This window comes from Cimex lectularius, unplaced genomic scaffold (assembly GCF_000648675.2).
Source record: "Cimex lectularius strain Harlan isolate CLEC.00 unplaced genomic scaffold, Clec_2.1 scaffold20, whole genome shotgun sequence".
Taxonomy (NCBI): Eukaryota; Metazoa; Arthropoda; class Insecta; order Hemiptera; family Cimicidae; genus Cimex; species Cimex lectularius.
The window spans coordinates 1,230,103-1,250,600 of record NW_019392641.1 but is presented as its reverse complement, the minus strand read 5'-3'; the positions used below and the strand labels follow the sequence as shown (position 1 = coordinate 1,250,600).

General features: G+C 32.0%; 3 protein-coding genes across 6 annotated transcripts in view; 2 read left to right on the top strand and 1 right to left on the bottom strand.

Annotated features, from left to right (window-relative positions):
* Positions 1 to 387: 387 nt before the first annotated feature.
* Positions 388 to 12,561, bottom strand: LOC106661423 (zinc transporter 2-like). The gene is made up of 7 exons (XM_014384793.2): positions 12,035 to 12,561; positions 4,065 to 4,184; positions 3,822 to 3,984; positions 3,531 to 3,684; positions 3,310 to 3,469; positions 3,007 to 3,247; positions 388 to 2,942 (listed from the first exon to the last, which is right to left on the bottom strand). Exons 1-7 carry the CDS (start codon positions 12,263 to 12,265, stop codon positions 2,821 to 2,823), a joined length of 1,191 nt encoding a protein of 396 aa, XP_014240279.1. The 5' UTR covers positions 12,266 to 12,561; the 3' UTR covers positions 388 to 2,820.
* LOC106661422 (centrosomal protein of 78 kDa-like) lies at positions 5,199 to 9,511 on the top strand. Of its 3 annotated transcripts, XM_014384792.2 has the most exons (14): positions 5,200 to 5,547; positions 5,622 to 5,867; positions 5,931 to 6,121; positions 6,364 to 6,540; positions 6,603 to 6,777; positions 6,830 to 7,011; positions 7,065 to 7,177; positions 7,229 to 7,321; positions 7,387 to 7,434; positions 7,502 to 7,654; positions 8,538 to 8,966; positions 9,028 to 9,144; positions 9,204 to 9,245; positions 9,307 to 9,511. In XM_014384792.2, exons 1-14 carry the CDS (start codon positions 5,478 to 5,480, stop codon positions 9,356 to 9,358), a joined length of 2,088 nt encoding a protein of 695 aa, XP_014240278.1. In that variant the 5' UTR covers positions 5,200 to 5,477; the 3' UTR covers positions 9,359 to 9,511. The 3 variants fall into 3 exon arrangements, with proteins under 3 accessions (XP_014240277.1, XP_014240276.1, XP_014240278.1); XM_014384791.2 differs by having other exon boundaries at positions 5,199 to 5,547; positions 5,622 to 6,121; positions 7,238 to 7,321; XM_014384790.2 differs by having other exon boundaries at positions 5,199 to 5,547; positions 5,622 to 6,121.
* Positions 12,562 to 15,080: 2,519 nt separating the features above from the next.
* LOC106661370 (zinc transporter foi) overlaps positions 15,081 to 20,498 on the top strand; it is an 18,086-nt gene continuing 12,668 nt past the window's right edge. The window contains exon 1 of one of the 2 annotated variants that reach the window (XM_014384695.2): positions 15,081 to 15,625. The gene's annotated coding sequence lies outside the window, so the exon portion shown is untranslated. Of the gene's footprint in view, positions 15,626 to 16,556; positions 16,580 to 20,498 lie in introns of those variants that run through there. The other variant, XM_014384696.2, reaches the window with a different exon arrangement.

Genomic DNA, 20,498 nt, shown 5'->3' with positions numbered 1-20,498 from the left:
TATGTTAGAACAGGCTATAAAACAAATTGTTTCAGTCAAATAAAAAAATATTTGAAAAACCAGAATGGGAAAAATTTTGGAGGAAAGGTATTCAAATTTTGATAGGTTGAAAATTCTATAAGTAAAAACTGTTGTCTGTGATGTAAAAAAAAAATTACTTAATTGGTTCTATTTTTTTCTATTCGTTAATTTATTGATTAATTAATATTTCAAATTTTTATGCAAAGACAGTTGAGAAGAAAAATTAGAAATAATAATTAATCATAAACAGGTAACTAATTAAATTATTGATTAATTAAGTTAATGTTATTTTCAATTTGGTGTTTGTTTTACAAAAATAGTTTTGGCTTAAATGGGGGCAAACAGTTTAAAAATTAACCAATTTTCTTAATCATGGACAACATTGTAAAGATAAAACGCGGACAATTATACTTATTTCCTTCCACGCTGAGATAGGAAAACTACATCTATACTGCCGAGAAAGATAAAGTTCTTTCTACCTTTCAAACAAGTCGGAATGTGCAAATCACTAGAAAACCGTTGGATTTTCACAAATTATTAACTATTTATAAATGAGCAAACCAATGCAGAAAAAAAATTATAGGTGATTTGGAATGTTTAAAGCTTAAAATTGTAGGCACTCAATTGTACAATTTTTAAAACTTTTTTCCCAAGAGAACTGACAAGTTTGAAACTGTTATTTAACCTAACTGAAGAACTATATGTGGAAATGAACGATGGAGTGAGTGCGTTGATCAATCCTTTTTAAAAAGATAGTTCCTACTCACAGTAAGTTTTTTTCCAACAATTTGGATTTCGAGCCCTTAGCTCATCATCATGTTGTAGAAATCCTTCAAGTGTACTATGAGTAGGAACTATCTTTTTAAAAAGGAATGAACTATATTTGTTCTATAGAATATAATGAAACTTAAATTATTAATTATTACAAATCAACTTAGAGTTGATGATGGGTTTTGGTCTGCGAGTCGGTGAAACGATTGAATTCGTTCCTCACTGAAGATGGTGCTATGCCGAAATACTTTTGAATAACTAAAAAAAACCGCGAGTGGAGGCAGACCCTGTGTCGATTCAACATACAAATCATCATGCTAAAGGATAAATCCCATCAGTGAAATGCATGTGTTTGACTGCTCCTCCACATAAATTAATTAAAACTAAGGTCTCAAATGAGACTTAAAAGAGCAAATAGCAAAATTGTGTTATAAATGAAAATGTAAAAATCTTTTTAAAAAATTGTTTTTAACAATACAAAGCAGTCTTTTCTTTAGTTCCATTCTAACTGCTGCATGAAAGAAAATTTTGCATTTGGCAAGGGTATGAACACTTGTTTCTTCTCCTTAGAGGTCAGGAATTTTCGATATCTAATAGCCAACAAACGGGGCTAAAAATCTACTAAATTATCGACATATCACAGGCAATCAAACGACTTGAACTTACAGGTATATTAAATTGGAATCAAAATGGTAAGGAGACAGCAGGTTCAAAACTCATTTCCATTGACCACAGATTCCATTGACTGTTTTTGGCTTTCATCAGAGTATTTATCACTATAATATGAAGATCCACAAAATTTTGATGAACACAGATAAATGCACGGATTGCATAGGTTACGACAATGAACATTTATAACTGTTAATCATTATCTCAACATTATTAATAATATATTACATGTCCTAATATTACAATATCTTCTTCTTTTTCATTTTTTTCAGTTCATAACGTCCTTATGATTAAGGCTAAACATTATTTATATATAACTTATGACAAATAACAATAATTTATAACACCTGTCAGGTATATTCTTATGTAAATGATATATCGATGACAATAAATAAGACAGTCTACAAGTGGAATTGTACTGTTGATCTAAGCTTAGATCATTTACATTATCATTTCAAGAGTGCAACAAACTAATATGGCTTTAAAACCTTGTATTCAAAAATAAATTATATTTTTCAAAAAGAACACGATTCATAGATTCATTCATTGTAATGGTTCACCTGATTCTGCATGATTGCTAAAAATCTAGAATCAATAAAATCTAATCATGTTATAAACCTATAAATGTTAAGATTATACCAACAAAAATATGACGATAGGAATTTATATCTTTAGGAATTCCGTTAAAAACATAATATATAATATATACAGTCTATAGACAAAAGCACAACCTATACAACAACCTTAAAATATTAATTGTAAATCCTATAACATTCCCCCACCTTGGAAATTCAGGTCTTAAACAATACAAAAACCAGTATTATCGTTATTGATAATTATCGTTTTGCCTGATATAACTGATTTCTTCACTGAGAAAGAAAGTTAAACTAGAGAGACATGATATTGACCAATAACGTTACATAATGTCATTGATTTAACCTTTCTCTCAGATTAGCAAGAAATTAGAACTTAATTGTTTCTAACTTAATAAACATATTTTATTTCATTCAAAACATTGATAATAAATAAAACGAGGTAACTGATTTTAATCATTACAGCTATGATTTTTTGAGAATAAAAATTAAAAGTTTTCACTGAATAAACTTGGAAAAAAAATGATTATATTATTTCTAGGTATGTAAGATTATTCCATAATTATCCGTATATAATTTAGCAAATAGTTTTAAGCAGACGACGTCCCGAATCCGGTTTTCCAATTCCTAACAATCTTTCTACCACGTTGATTTTCCCTCTGGGACCTGATTACAACAAGGGAGAGGGGAAAATTCCAAACAAGGGAGGAAAAGGAATTCTACTTCGTAATCATACGAGCCAGATATTGACGTCGTTTATGTATTGTCATTGAGCTATTATGTCACCCAAGGACCTCTCAACCTGAATCGTCGATCTCTCAAGCCGGAACTTTTCATGCAAGAGGGACTGCGCCCTCTGCAAGACCTCCTCCTTGTCGGCAAAGCCACCTGTTAAAAATTACAATCTTCAGATAGTGACAAGATTTACCTACAAGTTAAAAAATATACAGACCAACAGCTAAATGGGCCGTTGCGATATATTTTGCAGGGCTGAGAGCCCAGACATGGAGTGAATGAACGTCTTGAACCCCTTCCAACCTTGACAGGGCAGTGTGTAGCTGTATATAGTCCAGCTCTGGTGGAAAACTTTCAAGTAACACCCATACGCTTTCCCTTAGCACCGGTATTGTTGAGCACATTACTAAAATGCAGCAAAGGAATGTACACATTGGGTCAACAATCTTTGCTGACGGCTAAAATAAAATTTAAAAAGTTTAAAATCCATTCTAGTTTAAACTTCTATTGAGAGACATACATAAAATTTTATGACTAGAGCTGATATAAAAACTCCCGTGCTTTGAATAAGATCACCTATTACATGAACTACAGCGGCTTTGACATTGATATTGTCCTCATTGGAAGCTCCACCATGATGATGATTATGACCATGCCCAGTATGTAGAATACAACCCATGCTAAATTTAACCAATACAATTTATAATGAACAAAAATAAATCTTATAAATATATTACAAACATGATGTTAATAGCGATCCCGATAGCAGATACGATAAGCATAGCATCCGCATGAATTTCAAAATCTGCTTTAACTAGTCTTTCAACAGCAAGATAAATAAAAATGCCGGTGAGAATCCATATTACAGAAATGGAAAGTAATGCACCAAGAACCTCTGTGAAAAAAATATAAATTTTAAATATAGTCCCAGTTCTGAGAAGAAATTTATTTTAAATTGATAGTTAATATTAGCATTATTGTTACATTAATTTTTTAAAGTAAAACAAAATTCTGTTATAAACTCAACCAAACCTGCTCTGTGATATCCATACGTAAAACGGTTTGTTGGAGGTTGACCGGAAATCCATACGGCAAAGAGGCCCACAAGGAAGCCAACACAGTCTGAGAGTAAATGCGCAGCATCAGTCATGACAGCAAGGCTCCCTGCTATGTATCCTCCAACTAGCTCAACCACCTAAAAGTCAAGACAATCTCATCCAGGCATATTTCTTAACTTAATAAACTTTCAACAGTCACAGGCAAAAACCGGCTTACCATGAACATCAGGCACATAGTAGTGGCAGCGACAAGTTTCTTCCAGGCCTGTGAATTTGTCATTGGCATTGGTTCTTTGCAGTAATCTCTTACTTCAGGTGGATTATAGTTGTAACCGTCCTGACGCCCAGCAAAATTCAAAAATCTATTATTTTCAAAAAACTCACTGTTTTCAATACACAGAGTGTCCAACAAACAGGCTCAAAAAACAATACAAAAAAATCTAAACACTTGTTAGTTCATTGAATGTCAATAAACAATCATTTTCTTATTAATTTATGTAATAAAAGTTTATTACAAGAAAATATATTTATATGAGGTAAATTTCAATTTTGTTTTTTGTTTTTAATGAACTTACTCAAATATACAAGTAACCTATTAAGAATTATAAATGGTTGCAAAAATAGTACAAGCATTGTTAAAATTAATTCCTGTTGCATCAAGAGCATGATTTTGAACACTCTACATATGTTTTGATTACTTTCTGCACTCCCAAGGGTAATTTTTTTTAATAGTTGAAATCAAAGATATAACAAGTTAATTTGACAAAAAAAAAAAATCACAAGAAAAATATTTTTAAATTCTAAAAACAGGCATAATCGAGTAAAGTATCTACCACGGTCTCTAGTTTGGAATCAGCAAAATCTTGAGGTTTGTCCAGTAGAAGAACAATACAGAACAAGACATATAGAAGAAATCCAACCACTAAAACTAGGCCTAATAATCAAGTTAATTGATAAATTAGTATAGGTACAGAATAGGGGATACAATAACTCTCAAAGAGCGCTCTGTGCTAAATTAACAAAAATTTTACATCTACATCTATTGATTTTATACAATCAATATGAAGGTCTGATACTTCCTTTTGTTCATCTTAATGAATAAATCATTGATATATGTAAATTTATAAAACATCTTACCAAATGCAAGAGAATATTATATTTATGTAAATAATTTAAAGTTAAGAAAGGGATTCCTGTCATACAGGAGGACTTAACAGGCTTAATACAAATGGTAAGATGTTTGCAGCAATTACATACTTATGTAAAAGCTACACACATTTGTTGAACATTTAGAAAACAAATTTTAAAACCATATTAAAAAAAAGACAAGAAAAAGATTATAATGATTTATTGTTGAATAAATAATAAATAAATAACCTTGTCTTCATTGATTGGTTTTTCATAAAAGAACGAGATTATTTTTTTATGGAACATATTTACTCTATGTTCTCTCATATGATTCAATTATTTTATTATGTTTTATGGTTAATTTTCTTACTTCCTTGTTTATTCAACAGTTATTAGTGCTTAATAGTTTGTCTGTTGGAATATTTCTTATTTAAAAGTTCTCCTTTGCTGAATAGTAAATCACTCTTCAATCTTTGCATCTTTTGTTAATTCATTCAAAAGCATGCCAGAATCTGTGAAATCGTTTACAAGCAGTAGACCTGTCAGCAGTAGGCCGGTCAGCAGCCGTAGCGGTGAGAGTGACAATGAACACGTTATGCTTATTCTTTCTTCTAGGCTCTTTCTATCCACTGATTTTATATTTTAGCGAGTACAACAAGTATTAGAAGCAATTGGTCATTATGTAGCAATTTCTCTGATAAATATGAATGTGTCTGCAAGGCACACCATACAGAGCCTTTACGAGACATCAAAGCTTATCTATCTCGTAATATCCTTTCGTTCATAGGAGATAGAATAAAGTACAAAGACTGGATTCCATTGTTAAAAGCTATAAGAGGAGATAAATTTTTGCATTTTATTAACATAAGAAGTCGTTTGTCATCGGGATGTGGTAATCCGCAAAATCTCCTCTGTACGAATCGGCCAAAACTGTTTATACTTTCTTTTTTTTTAGTTATGCTAGACAACATAAACTGTGAGAAAAAAGTAAGAGATTTTACCAAAGGGCCGGTAATTTTCACAAAGTACATACTGATAAAGCTTATTAATGCTTTGTCTGAATGTCTGTCCCAATCACGAGCATTGACATGTCTTCAACTGCAAATGCTACCTTTGTACGGAGAACCAATGCAAATTTTGAGTGAGGTGAACTAATATCCAAGTATTGTTATTTTTATTATAAGTATACAACATATGATTTATTTTTGTGTTGGTGTCTAATCGAAAAAAATAATTATTAAGAATTGCATTATTATTTTTAAAACATTTTTTGTTGTTGCCTTTATTTAAGTTAAACTATAATAAATGCAACACTTCTGAAATATTTGTTTTTTTAATGGAACAGTCAAACATTTATTTTGTGATAACAACTTTTGACTTTTGCTCAGGCACTGGAACAAACTAAGTCTCTACAATATCTTTCATTGCCAAATTGCAAAATTGGTGATGAATATTGCGATGTTTTATGTAGGGCCGTAAGAAATACCACTTGTTTGATATCATTGGATTTAACAAACAACTGCCTTTCCGAAAAGGGTGCAACGAGCATTGCAAATCTGATGAAGGTAGTGTAAATTTTGGCAGTCGTTTTAAACCAAAATTTCCTATAAATTTTGTAATTCAAAAGACCCAAGAGATAGCAAGGTATGGTGAATGCTGGAAACATTCATTGAGATATCGGAATGTCCCAAACGAATTAATACCGGGTTTAAGAAGAATAACAATCAACGATAATCCTGATATTGGCGATAAAGGGCTTAATGTTATGATTGATGTGTTATTAGACGATTTCTGGATCAAAGGTATCCAATTAAAAAAAAAAAGTTTACACCACTTAACCTGATTATGTGACAGCTGTAGATATGCAAAATTGTGGGATAACTGATTGGGGGTGCAATCTAATCCAACAATTGCTTTGTGTTGACAACGAGATTGTTGTTTTTGATGTTAGAAGAAATCCAATTACAGATATAACAATAATAGCAAACATCGTCCAAACTCTAGCGATTAATTCGAATGACGAAGATAAAGCAAACGTAAGTTCCATTTATAAATTAGTTTATTTTTAATTTAGTATTTTGTTGAGTAGTACGGGTGGATAGATATTCAATCAAATACTTCTTTGGCTACTAACTTTGGATCATCAGCTCGCAATAACAAAGCAAGATCTTCGAGCGATTTAAGTACAGTGAGGAATAAAAAGTAATAGAAATGCAAACAAAAGTTATTTATAAGTTCTAAAAATTTTAAAAGCAATTTTAGTGGTAGCCAATACAGCATTAGAAGTTCTGGCTCACTGATGTGTAGTATTCCCAAGCAAATTCCTCCGAAAATGACAATGATAAAGTAATGTACATGCAATATACATAATACAAATTATCCTATTTAAAAAAAATGTATTTTTATTCTAGGAAATACCAATCGCAAAGCCCAAACCCAAAAGTGTCTCCTACTCTCACGTAATTATTAATTCTTTCCAAAATAATGGCAAAATTTTTGTTTTTCACTTTTTTTTTTTTTTAACAGTATGACAGATATTATGAAGAACATGGAGAAATACAGTTCGATAAATATTCAAAACTTTGCGATCAGAACGAAGGTTCCTGATAAACCTCAAAGAAATGGGCCGATGAAAGCAATATCACAATCTGCAGTCACAACTTACATGAACAACGAAAGGTAAATGTTCAATTGGGTCAATTTATATTATTAAAGCAATAAGTGTATGAAATGAAATACAACTGGATTGGGGGGTGGTATGTGATTTCCTTTCATGGTGTGTATCAACATTTCTCTAATGTGTGCTTTGGCTAAAAAGTAGGACTCTTGTATTAACAGCATATGGCCTGTACTGGGTCAGAAGGGTCTCTTAAATTGGCCAAAGAGTTTGATGAGAATACCTATTAGCCCTGAACCAAACTACCAAAAATGTGAGTACATCAGGCAACGGATTAAAAATAAGCCCTCAGTTCAACAGGAAAGTACCTCAGGGCAGAGGCAATAAAAAAGTTCATCAAAGGACTATCACAGAAACTAAACAGCAGAACTAATAAATCTAGGATGTGGTCTCGGAGTGGCAGAAACAAGCCTATGCAAATATTTCCAGAAAAAAGTGGAGACAGTGGAAAATTCCTCTGTTGGTGCAAAGGTTTATGTACATACGAATACTTTGGATCATGGTATGGTCTTATAAGACGATCTAATGTATTAGAGTAAGAGTGAGTGATCCAGAGTATTCAAGAATAGAAAAGTGGTCGATACATCTAACACTTAAAACGCAAGGAGAGGAAAAGCTCGGGTTTGAAGGATACACATGGTAAAAAATCTTTGGGATCTGGCAAAAAGCCTTCAGCTTAATGAGGAGCAAAACAATAAGATGCACAATAGACTGGTCATGATACAAAGGTTGTAAAAGAGTCCAACTTCTTTTTCTAATCTAGTCTAATTCTAGTTATTTAAATACAAACATGAGTACCATGTTTAATAAACAACTGCTTAATTGTACAGTTATAAATCATAACTGAAAATGTTGAAATAAAATAAAATGAATCATTATTTACAGGAACACTAATTTACCAAACTCCATACGGAATAAAAGTTTGCCACAATTGTGCTCCAGAAACAGTGGCAGATCTCGACCTCAGTCTTCAGGAGATGGACTTACCAAAACATTGATTAAACAACGTCCTTTGGTCCAGAGCAGATCTACAGATTGCATTAAAAAGACTGAAAATCCAAAAAACAATACCAAAACCAAAAATTTGAATGGCATAGAGAAAAACCCTACCAACAGCAATAAGCCAATTGTAAAAGAATGTAAGAAAAAGTTGAAACGATTACAAGAGGAGAGTTTGTCGGATAAAAGCGAACCTAATGTGTTCAGCAATATTTCCAACCACTCTATCAATTTCATGCATGAAAAACTAAAACAGAAGGTTCTTACAAAAACAGTTTCCAAAGAGAAAATAAGATCAGTGGATATGACACTGAGGCAAGAGTCATTCATATTTTCAAACATACAATTTGTAATAATTTCACTGGTTAAATTTTAGCTTGAGTTCGGATGAAAGCGACCTGGAGTTTAATTTTATAGAAAGGAATCGGATCAACAATATACAACACACATTCCACAAATTCATGAAATCGCAGGAACACCGTTCAAGTGATTTGTAAGAAAAACATTACTTACATTTTTATTCATTCGCATCACTTAATATGTTGTTTTTAGGGACAGTTCTTCTGAAGACGAGACAGTTAATTATTTTCGAAGGTTGTTACTTTGTAATATAAAGAATGTAAATGTATACTAATGCTGATTTCAATATGAACAGGTGTCTATCAAATAACAAATTTAAAAATGGAAGTGGATTTACGCTCGAATGACGAAACTGTCTTATTTGTACAATTTCAATTGACGATTCAATAGAGGAGACAAAGAAATTGTTGACAGAATAAACTTGTTTTATAATAATTATTTCAGATTACTATTCAATTTTATTCCATCCCAAAGAAAACTCATGAAATATTAATGATATGGTAAATCAAAATAGATCATTAACACATTTTGTTACTTTACAATTAAAAAAATTAATCTTCTTGTAGTGAACTTTTGGTATTTACATTGTCCTCAATTTTGAAACATAATAACAAACAGAGAATAAATATGAAATTAAAGCACCATTATTATGACCATATAATATAAATATATTTGTCTAGTACGTAAATATTACTTGTATAAAATGTTTGAAATTTTTTGAGACATAAAAATATTCTAAAAACTTATCAAACCTGACAAAGGTTTTTTTATTTAAAAAGTTAGATTATATTATTGTTGAAATTTATATTAAAATTAGTTTTTAGATAGTCTGGTAATGTATTATTAATTTTCCAATAATTTTGGCCAAGACATTCTCCCTGCCAGACTTTTAACCTCCATGATGCTAAAAATGCATTAAAAACCATGATTAAAAAACAGTGTCTGCTGGATCGGCAGAGAAGCTTTCATGTATTAAAAGCACTGTCGATAGTACGTTTTTGAAACATATGAATGGTAGAAGAAGGATCATCCTCATCTCATCTCAAGAATCAACTTCATGTATTAAAGAGTAAGTGAGATTATGAGTGCACTTGTTCTAGAAAATTGCATTGGAGGCTGAACTGACCAGCTGATAGCCCATGGAGCCAAAGCCTGACCCTAGACAGCTAACACCCAAGATGGGTGATTCTTGAAGCCTTTGTTGTAAATAACATAAAAGCTGGAATTACTTAGTGGATTGTGAGAAGTGAAAGGCTCAGCTCTGCATAAATGGGTATGTATCCACATCCATGTGCAGAATTGAGCTTATATAAATCAGTAATTCGTTTAGACTAAATTGTGCTATTTTGTACTGACTTCCACCTGTTATACTTTCCAAATTAATTATTTTTGAACCAAATATTTTGGTTCTGAAAATCACTCAGGGATATCTTAAGCATAAATCACACATTTAACATAAAGCTATGTGATAAAGTTAACACTCTTACTCCCCTTTTTTAGGTGGATACCCTGTATAAGGATGGTAACCCCTGCCAATAGCCATAATATGCATTTAGTAAGAGCTTTTTAGACCCTTGTGCACCCAGGCTTCTGAAGAGAAAGATACGTTTGTTTAGTGTTTTTTTATTGTGAAATCACAATGAGAAACCCAGTTTAGCCTTGGGTCTTATGTGCTAATAGCCTTAGAGAATCAGGTTTTTTTTTTACAGATTCTGACATCTCTTAAGCCAATAGCAAGGGTTTTTGTTTTTGAACTACTAAGATCATTTTTGATAAACCAATCATCAACTCTTGTAGGTCTTCATTTATTTATTTATTTTTTAAATTGAGAGCCAGATTTTTGCTTTGTCATTTTTGTCAGTACATGAGTTGTCATCAGCAAAACCAATTACGAAAATGTGAGCAAGACTCATATGACTCATATATAAATCATTTGTTTGAGGTCAGTTTCATAAGTCTGATTAAATAAATTTGATATTTTAGCAAAGTTATAATGCAGTAATTTTTTTAAATAAATGGTATTCGGGTCCAGGAAACTGAGTACTGAAGAAAGACCTTCTACAAAACATTACAGACAGTAATTACGAAGGTTTTTCTGTATTTAATGGCTTGGAAACCAAACTGACAAGAGCTAAATAATGAATTGGTTTCAAAATATTTGTAGATATTTTAATTGTTTTCAAATATTATGGAAAAGATAGGAGAGCAAGGAGATAGGGTTGTGATTTACGTTATCATTTTTGTCTCCTATTTGTAGGGAGGAAGAAAAAGAGTTATTTTTAAAATCTGCAGTTTGAAAGAAAAAAAAAATCGCTTTGTATAAGCATTTATTATTTGTACGATAGGTTGTTGAATATATACTGCAGCATGGAATTTTATTTATTAACAGAACGTTTTCGACCTCATGAAATGAGTGTGTCTTCAGTGTTAATTACATTTGTCTATACAATGGACTTCCCAATAATGTGTACTAACTACATACATTGTTGGGAATTCCACTGGATAGACAAATGTAACTTGGGGTTCGGGAATGGGAATATAGAAGTGGGCAGTGATATTAACAAAATTGTCGGTTGGTAATAAGTTTGTAAAATAAATCTGATTGATTCAATGTTAAGGTAGTTGAACAGATCCTCTGTTTTTAACTGATACTCTGTTCAGGAGGTTGATGATGCCACGATGATGTCTGATATCATCAACCTCCTAAACAGAGTATTAAAGCTGAGGCCCACAAATCCGACCACTATATCGGATTTTAAGTGATAACTGAATTGGAACGAATGGAAAATATGGTTAAATATTTTTTTTCTGTAAAAATTTGATGGAAGGAAAAATTCATAAATTTTGCATGTAAAACTTTGATTTTAAACAGAAAAAATGTCCTTTGCGAGTGCAAGAAAGTAAAAAAGTCGATATTCGTGAGGGGACGAAATAAAAAGCGATAAAAAAAATGAATGTGAGAGCGAGCGAGCGACGGACGGGATTAAACGCAAGCAGCGGATGAATGAAATGAATGGACTCACGATGCCGTTTAAAAGAGGGACGTCGGCTTCGTCGTCGGGGCAAATCCTCCTCCCGGGCCCGGGGGCGGCTGTCGCCGCCGTCGTCGTCTTGTCTTGGGCTTTCATGTACGGAGGCGAGTCGGACGAGTCGCCGTCGCCGTAATAGGCCGCCTCCGACCTCCTCATTCTCCTTTCTCGGTAGTATTCCTCGTGTAACGGGTTGATGCGGATGCTCCTGCTATGGCCGGCCATCCGACGACCTCGCTCGGGACTTGGGGGCCGTCCGGACAAAACATGCACGTCGGAAACTAACTCGGTCCGACGAAGGGGCGACTGTCGCTAGCGGCAGGAGGCGGGCTTCCCCTGGCTAACGGGCGGAGGGTCAATGAGGGATTAGACATGAGTTGTGGAATGGTCGAGTCGCTGATAAGATGTAGATCAAAACATAAAATAGATAAGGGAGGCTAATGTTTCATTTGATAAATAGCAGCTGTTAACAACTTACTGTTAACAATCATGGCGGACACTTGTATCCACTGATAACAACAGTCTAGACAACAGACTACAAGCTGCCAATACTGGTCACTTAAGACGTTACCACAAAATTTCTCTTTTAACATAAAACAATAAAATTCTTAAGCGAGTCAAAAATTTACAATTTCAATTTGCATTACATTTTTTTCATTAACTTTATTATTGTAATAAAAATAAAAACACATACATTGTTAACTTACAGAATAATTAATTTTTATTGTATAATAATAATATTAAATTTGATGGAATTAATTCAATTTACAAAAAATATAGAAATATACAATACAAAAGCAAAAATAATAAAATAAAGAAAAAATATTGAAAATAGTGACAGATAATTTAATTTAAAAAATATATATAATAATTCATGAATTAAATAGTCGTTATTAGTTAATTAATTACTAGAAAAAGATAAACATTTCTTAACATTTAAACAAAATATTAAACAAACCAAATTCTTTTTATTTACATAATTATTTAATTTTGTGCTTATTATGAAGAAGTGTACCTATGCCTCACTCAAGTGTAGTGGAATATACTTATAAATTACATATAAATTTCACAATTTGGGTTCATTTATAAATTATTAATAGAATTGATTGTCCTTTATTACTTTCTTGTCTAAATTTTCGTGTTCAATTCTATAATCAAAGACTTTTTGAAATTTTCTTTATTTCTAACATTTCTGATGTTTAAGGAATAAAGGTTTATTAAAAAAAAAAAAAAAAAAAAAAAAAAAAAACCATTTTAGACAAAATACATACATATTTTTAGTAAATATGTAATATAAAATATAAAACAAAATATTATAAGAAGAAAAACAAAATAAATTTGGTATGATTAAAAGAACAATTTTAAAATAAACAAAACCAAATTTAAACTAATATTATTCTTTAAAATTATTGGGTACGACATGATATTTCAATTTTCAGAATTGCAATGGTGACAATCAGATCAAAATGAATTTGTATTGACTAAAGGAGTGATGTTATTGGATATATTTTTTTCTTTCCAAAAGGTAGATTGGGGATGAGGCCAGGAAGACAGAAACAACATTTATTTTCTTGTCGAGCTTTCAGCAGAATATATCGCCTTCATCAGGACTTCGAAAAAAATCGTTATACTATATGAACAGGTACTTGTGTGGATAACGGATAGCCGGTAGACGTTCATATAATATAACGATTTTTTTCGAAGTCCTGATGAAGGTGATATATTCTGCTGAAAGCTCTACAAGAAAATAAATGTTGTTTCTGACTCCTGGCCTCATCCCCAATCTACCTTTTGGAAAGAAAAAAAAAAAATTTAAACTGAGAAGGCTGATCAATCACCAAAGAAAAGATGTGTTATTGGAGTGAATTTAAAACTTGAAATTTCTATTGGGTTTAAATTATTTCTGGTCATGAAATTTCTCTCTTGAATCCAGTATGTTTAAACTCCACATCTTCCTTATTTTATTCCAAATTCTCCTCTAGCTACGTCTAGTTTTTTAATAGTTGATTAAACTACACAAATACTCTTAATAATGGACATATTGGGCATTCTCAATAATAATGGATATATTGGTTTTCCAGTTGTTGTTTTTTTAAGATGCATATGCCATACAATGCCCATTGAAAATACTTATTCATTCAAAAAATTATCAAACATTTATTCCAATGAAATCACCTGATATCATTGTTTGCGAGGAATTGAAAAGATAGGCAAAAGATTAAAAAATGTCCTCTTGTAGCTTACGCCGTTTATTTTAAGACAACAGTAAGACTTAAGTTTATATAATATAATATACATAATATTTTAATTTCTTGCATTTTTCATAAACAATTAACAAAAATTAAAATTTATTGAAAATTATGAATAATGTTTAACTAACATAATTTAATTTTTTCTCAAAACCATGAAAACCACTTGGACAGTCTATTCAGTGAATCTGCCGGGTAATATTTTTACCTATGTAACGTATGGTGTATGAAATAATGAGAATATTCTGTGCTAAATAAATGTTTTATCCTGTTTTAACTAGTTGAAAATGTTTCCCAAATGATGAAGTTTTAAAGCATCCCTGATGAAGTCAAAATCATCAAAATCTGGATTGAAACTACTCTCTGAACCTGATCAATGTGCAGTTACATAAAACTATATGCCTTTCTCTTTGTACAAAAATTGTAAATATTTTTTTATAGTGATTTATAGTATTTCTGTTATATATTTTTTAATATATTTTTATCATATATTTTTGTTATACTTTTTACTTAATATTTTTTTATACTCATTATAAATGTACATATAATAGCCGCTCAACCTTAAAATTCCTCTGGATTCTTACTTGCATAAAGTTCTTGTTTCTAATCAAACCTTCTTTAATATGTACGAGAGTACAAAAATGTGCAATTATGTACAAATAGATACTTTTCTCTTTGTCCAAAAATTGTAAATTATGTATATTCGTATAATTTTATCAATATGTGCGTAACTTTAAATTATTTTATGCATATATTGTTATTGCAAATTTTATTATTCTGTTTTTTTTCTGTCTCCAATTTTTTGAATGGCTTTGTTAATATGCAATATCACATTGTTTTATTGTTAATTTTGTTCCAAAATAATTCGAGATGAAATAAATAGATTGCTAAGAATTTATCGCAATTAAATAAATTTCCGGTTTGAAAAATAGAAATTCGCGAGAGAGAAAACTCGTGAGTCCATTTACGAGCTATAGAAATCAAGAGTGGGAGGGCCGGTTCTAAAATAACAAAAATTCACTTTAAGTTCAGATCTGAATAGAATTTATTTAGGGTCATCGGATGTGTCGGGAGTTGTGAGATATGACTCGCAAGGGATGAAGTGAGGCGTGTGGCCTGTGGCGTGAGACGTGAAGAGTGCGTGGTGGGGGCTCAGCCGTGGTGGGGCGGCCCGTGAACGTCGACGAACGGAGGCGAACTCCGCCGAGGCAGATCCAAAGATGGCGGTGGAGGCAAAGAACGAGAGGTTCTCTTTTCTCATGTGAGTGAGGCTCCGACAGAGAAACTCGACTCTCACGGTCTAAACCGGCGGCGCTCCATGACAGCAGCCTAGCAGGTAAGCCTTGGGCGTCTGGGCCTTTTTCCGCCCTCGTCCTCCTCATCCTCGATCCCGTCCCTCTGCGAAACGCCTCCCTTCCCCGAGGGAAACGCGCCACTCGGATTCATTCCAGCTTTTTAAGGGCCGGGGCGAGTACTATTTTCGATTCTGGCCGGCTCTCCGTTTTACGCCTCTTTCACGTTCAAACCCGATACTACACTCGTGACGACGTTGTCAGTAAAAATCCGCCTCTTTTGCGTCTCGGCCCGTCACCCATTCCGACGTCGGCTCGGTTAAAAATACAATCTCGGAAAATAACATCAATCCTTATTTAGACCATATAAACTCGAGACGGGCCTGTCCCGACGATAAGATAACACCCAGTTACGGACGATTTTTGACAGGTGGTTGTCGAACGCGTACGACGTCGTCGACTGTTCGTCAGACAGCCGTCGCCGGCCAGGAATGCGCCTGGCGTCTGACGACTACGAAATCCCTTACTCTGCGTCTTCCTCTATCAATGGGCCCTTTGTCTGGCCCCATGCCGATTTCACTCCTCTCCTCTCTTGTTTATACTACATAACTTGGCAAAACAATCTCACCATTCGACCGAAAAAAAGTAAACAATATATCTCTAGTTAACGACTTGCATAAATAAATATAAAGAAATATAAACCGGCGTCTTGCTTTTCCCAAAGCTGAGACTCCGACTATCAGTGTGCTTACTCATCCATATTCACAAAACACCAGACCTGTTTATTGTAGTCTTATCGCCATCTGATATTCTTAATAATGCTGAATTCAACATGTAAATCATCGAAGAATTTTTGACTTGGGGCAGATTTCAAAACAAATATTTATATAGGTAAATCTCTTGCTCTGCATCGACCTAGCTTCTAAAGCTGTCAGTTCTTCCTGGTAAGCCGTTGAGCGAGCTACGAGGACTTTTCTGCAAATCTGCATTTTTAAATCGTGAGTGCTTACCGATTGTAATAGGATCCCTCGAATGTTATTCTCTCATTTTAAAACACTTCCATTTTAGTTTCTTAATTATATTTTATTACAAGTTACTAATTTTTTAATGTCACTACGCAATTCAGTAAAAAAAATCGTTATGTTATCTCAACTGTATTACGCTTATCTTTATTAAACCATAAATTGCTTATATACAAAAGATACAATACACTTCTGTTCAGCTTTTTTCTCTGTATAATAAGCAGATATATTTTTTCAACATCATTTTTATGGGACCAATTCAATAGAATAGGAATATGAAAATATCCTTCTTCTCTAGTAAATTTGTACCAAGACAAACACTCAACATATGTATGATATTCTTATTTATGTTTCATTTTCCTGCACCAGCTGTTTATTAATGTTCCATTATCCATTTCTTTCTATTGACAACATTGTTGCAGCTTAATGCAATAAAAATGCATACATAAACTGTATCAAAAATATTTATTTAGAAATCGTGAGAAGCGGTCTGGTGTGGATGTAGGTTTCAGAAAAACATTTTCTTTATCGTGCCAACATTTCGATCTTTATTGAGATCATCTTCAGGGCCTGGGATTTACAAACATTGTTTACATATAACAATTACATTTTGGATGTGGAAAAGTGGATTTATACAATGCAAAATATATTTTTTTATATATTCAATCAAAGTATTTCTACTCACTCAAAATGTTTGTCTTCTGTGTAATTGTGCCATTCTTGCATGTTGTGTCGAGAGTGCCAGTGAAATTTTGCTATTTTGTGTTTATATATGTATATAAATCCCAGGCCCTGAAGATGATCTCAATAAAGATCGAAACGTTGGCACGATAAAAAAAATGTTTTTCTGAAACCTACATCACACCAGACCGCATCTCACGATTTCTAAATAAATATCGATTAACGGTCACTAATTACCACACATGTATCAAAAATATTTTATTCATTTTTACTTATGAATTTCTGGTATTTTGACAAGGCATGCTTCATTATGTATTATTCATTCATATGCATATACTTCAGATACATGCGTAATGAATCTATATCAGCAGAAATTTATTTACTGTGATGTTCCAATTTTGGCATTTTGATGAGGCGTAGGATGCTTCAGTATATATATGTATCAGATAAGTACACATGAATCTATCAGCAAAAGTTTATTTATTGTGATATTCAGTTTTATCATGTTGATTCTTGTCCATGCTATAGATATTCATAAATCCTCATACCAAAGACACGCTTCCTTCTCATGCCGTTTATTTATAAAAGGAGTTCATGATTCATGCTATCATAAATGATCAAACTTTCAGAAAGATTCTAGGTTTAATATCGTGTACATATATGTATTTTATAGATTCCTATGTATATAAGGAGCAGGATATGCATTTTGTTCATTCTGGCATGTTGACAAGAGCGATGATGCTTGAATAAATAATTTATTCCTTGTTATGTTTATATACAAAGCCATTCCTGATTTATGCGATAATTAGATACAAACACCTCAGTTCAATTCTATGCTTAAAATATATATTTTTCTATTTATTGTATTTTATAATTATAAGAACAGAATATTATTTTAGTTCATTTCTGGCATGTTGACAAATGCGGTAAATAATTCATTCCATCTCTTGTAATTAATTTGTAATGCCGTTCATGATTAATGTAATCACCAGGTATCTACCGACCGGAAAGATTCTTTGATATGTATCGTACACTTGTGTTTTGGATACATATAAGGTTTTGTATTCATTTTTGGCAGTTTGACAAGAGTAGTGGTGCAACATTTCAATGTCATGCTGTTTATTTGAAAAATCCATTCATAATTGTTGAAATCTCTTGATACAAAACAAATCAGAAAGATTCCTTTTGTTTTGGATTTATGGATATATTTATAAATATATTTGTATTGTATATACATGCATGTGTATATGTGATTCATAACGGGCTATTCGTTTCTGGCATATTGACAAGACATGATTCATTCCACAGTTGAAAAACTGGGTCAGTCATGCTATCATCAGGTACCAAAAAAAACCATAAACACATATTAATTGATACACATACAATAATGAAAGATGTGAACAGTTAAAATTAATAGGAGGTGTCACATAAGATACTTTATACTATTTTCAATTACATTCTTCCAGGAGCTATTAATACAAGTTTAGCGTAAGTTTACAAAATATAATTTTTACAGGAAAATGACTTATATGGCTTAGATTAATCCATCATTCTTGAGTCTACATTTGATGTGTATATTTTCTTTTATTTACTTGATTGTGTTAGATTTCCGCATGCATATCACGATTTAATTTTTTTCTTTCAAATCTACCTTCAGACCTTAATCTTTATTTATAATAATCTATTCAACAAGTACATAATTTTTTTAGTTAAGATCATATTTTGTATGATAAGAAATGTCATAAGTAAACGGAAACTAAGGTGTCGATAAATTTTTGCCTAGTTCATTTATTAGATCTTTCAGGTAAATTGAAAATAACGTTGAAGATAAAAGACTACACTGGGTCAGATTGCTATTGAGTGTTATTAAATAAATTAATCTGATAAGCCTATTATCACTAATTTATATCAATGATAACTTTCTAAGTATAGAAGTAAAGTAACAAGTTTATTCATGTTAAATTACATTGTCTGGTTAGTGACAATACGTTTTTTTAAGTTTGATGGTAATGTTTAAGTTTCAGCTTCTAAAACTATCTTATTCTTTTGGCGCTATAATTTGTTTTTTGAAGTGATAAATTTTAATGTTTTGCATATCTTTACGCCATTATTTTCTTTAGTTTTTAAACAGCCAGTCAATATTTCATCAATTTTAATGTATTAATTTTATATGAGGGGAAAATAAAAAATAATGTTACATTTAAAAAAATTGTTATTCTTACTACTTTATTAATTTTTCGTCTTTGAATCTACATAAGTCAAGTTGAGGAAGGAAACCGTGATAGCTGAGTGATCAGTGTGATAGACTCTCCACTCGTAGACCCAGCAGTTGTGAATTCGATTCAACACCATCGCCCCTGCCCCTTTTTTTCACGCATATTAATAATCGATGGAACCATGTACTTACTAATACGCAAGCTCATAAGGCCATTAAAAAAAGGTTGAAGAGCGTTCATAGGTAATTTTCTTGTTACAAATTACCTGTATGCTCTCCTGCAATATATGGTTAGGAAACGAAAACCACGGCGGCCGAGTGGTTAGCTACATATGTGGTGCTGGTTTGGAATCCCAGCTAGCCCATAACATTTTATTGTAAAGGGTATTGGTTGTTAAGTTATGAATCGCTATAAATAAGCTCCTGTATGATAGGAATTACTTTGTTTTCATATTATTACATGAATACATGATTAGTAAGCATTTTATGTACACTTTTAAATTGATTTGTTTAAAACAGTCCATATCAAAACAGATATTTAACGTATAAAACGTTTTCTTTTCTTTAATCAAATAGGCTATATATCTCTGACGGATTTGACATGAAATCTGTACGTGAAGTAATAAACAGGATTTTTTTTAGGGTTTATAACGCAAATATTTTTTATTTCTTGACCCGGATTAAGGGGGACAAAGACACTTAAAATTTATATGGTCCATTGTGGGAGAATATAATTTCCTATAAAGAAATGAGGAATTTCTTATCAGTTAACATTGATGCAGTCATAGCAATTTTTGGATAAGGATAACATTTCTTAGACGATTTTTTAATAGTAATGATGTAGAATTGTTATATAAAAAATTTAGGAAAGAAGAAAGAATAAATAAATAAATTAATTAATTTAATAAAGAATTTGCGCTTTATTACTACTGTACAGTACTCATTCATCCAAGTAACAAAAATCCCAACCAAAGTAACAAAAAATTTAAATGCTGAATG

Bases quoted from the DNA above. Each gene is read 5' to 3' on its own strand.
- LOC106661422 (XM_014384790.2), top strand. From the start codon at position 5,478: ATGCCAGAATCTGTGAAATCGTTTACAAGCAGTAGACCTGTCAGCAGT. The intron at 6,778-6,829 runs GTATCCAATTAA...ATTATGTGACAG, and splicing joins AGACGATTTCTGGATCAAAG to CTGTAGATATGCAAAATTGT. The intron at 9,246-9,306 runs GTTGTTACTTTG...CAATATGAACAG, and splicing joins ACAGTTAATTATTTTCGAAG to GTGTCTATCAAATAACAAAT.
- LOC106661423 (XM_014384793.2), bottom strand. From the start codon at position 12,265: ATGGCCGGCCATAGCAGGAGCATCCGCATCAACCCGTTACACGAGGAA. The intron at 4,185-12,034 runs GTGAGTCCATTC...GCTGGGCGTCAG, and splicing joins TCCCTCTTTTAAACGGCATC to GACGGTTACAACTATAATCC. The intron at 3,248-3,309 runs GTATGTCTCTCA...ATTTTATTTTAG, and splicing joins CTCTAGTCATAAAATTTTAT to CCGTCAGCAAAGATTGTTGA.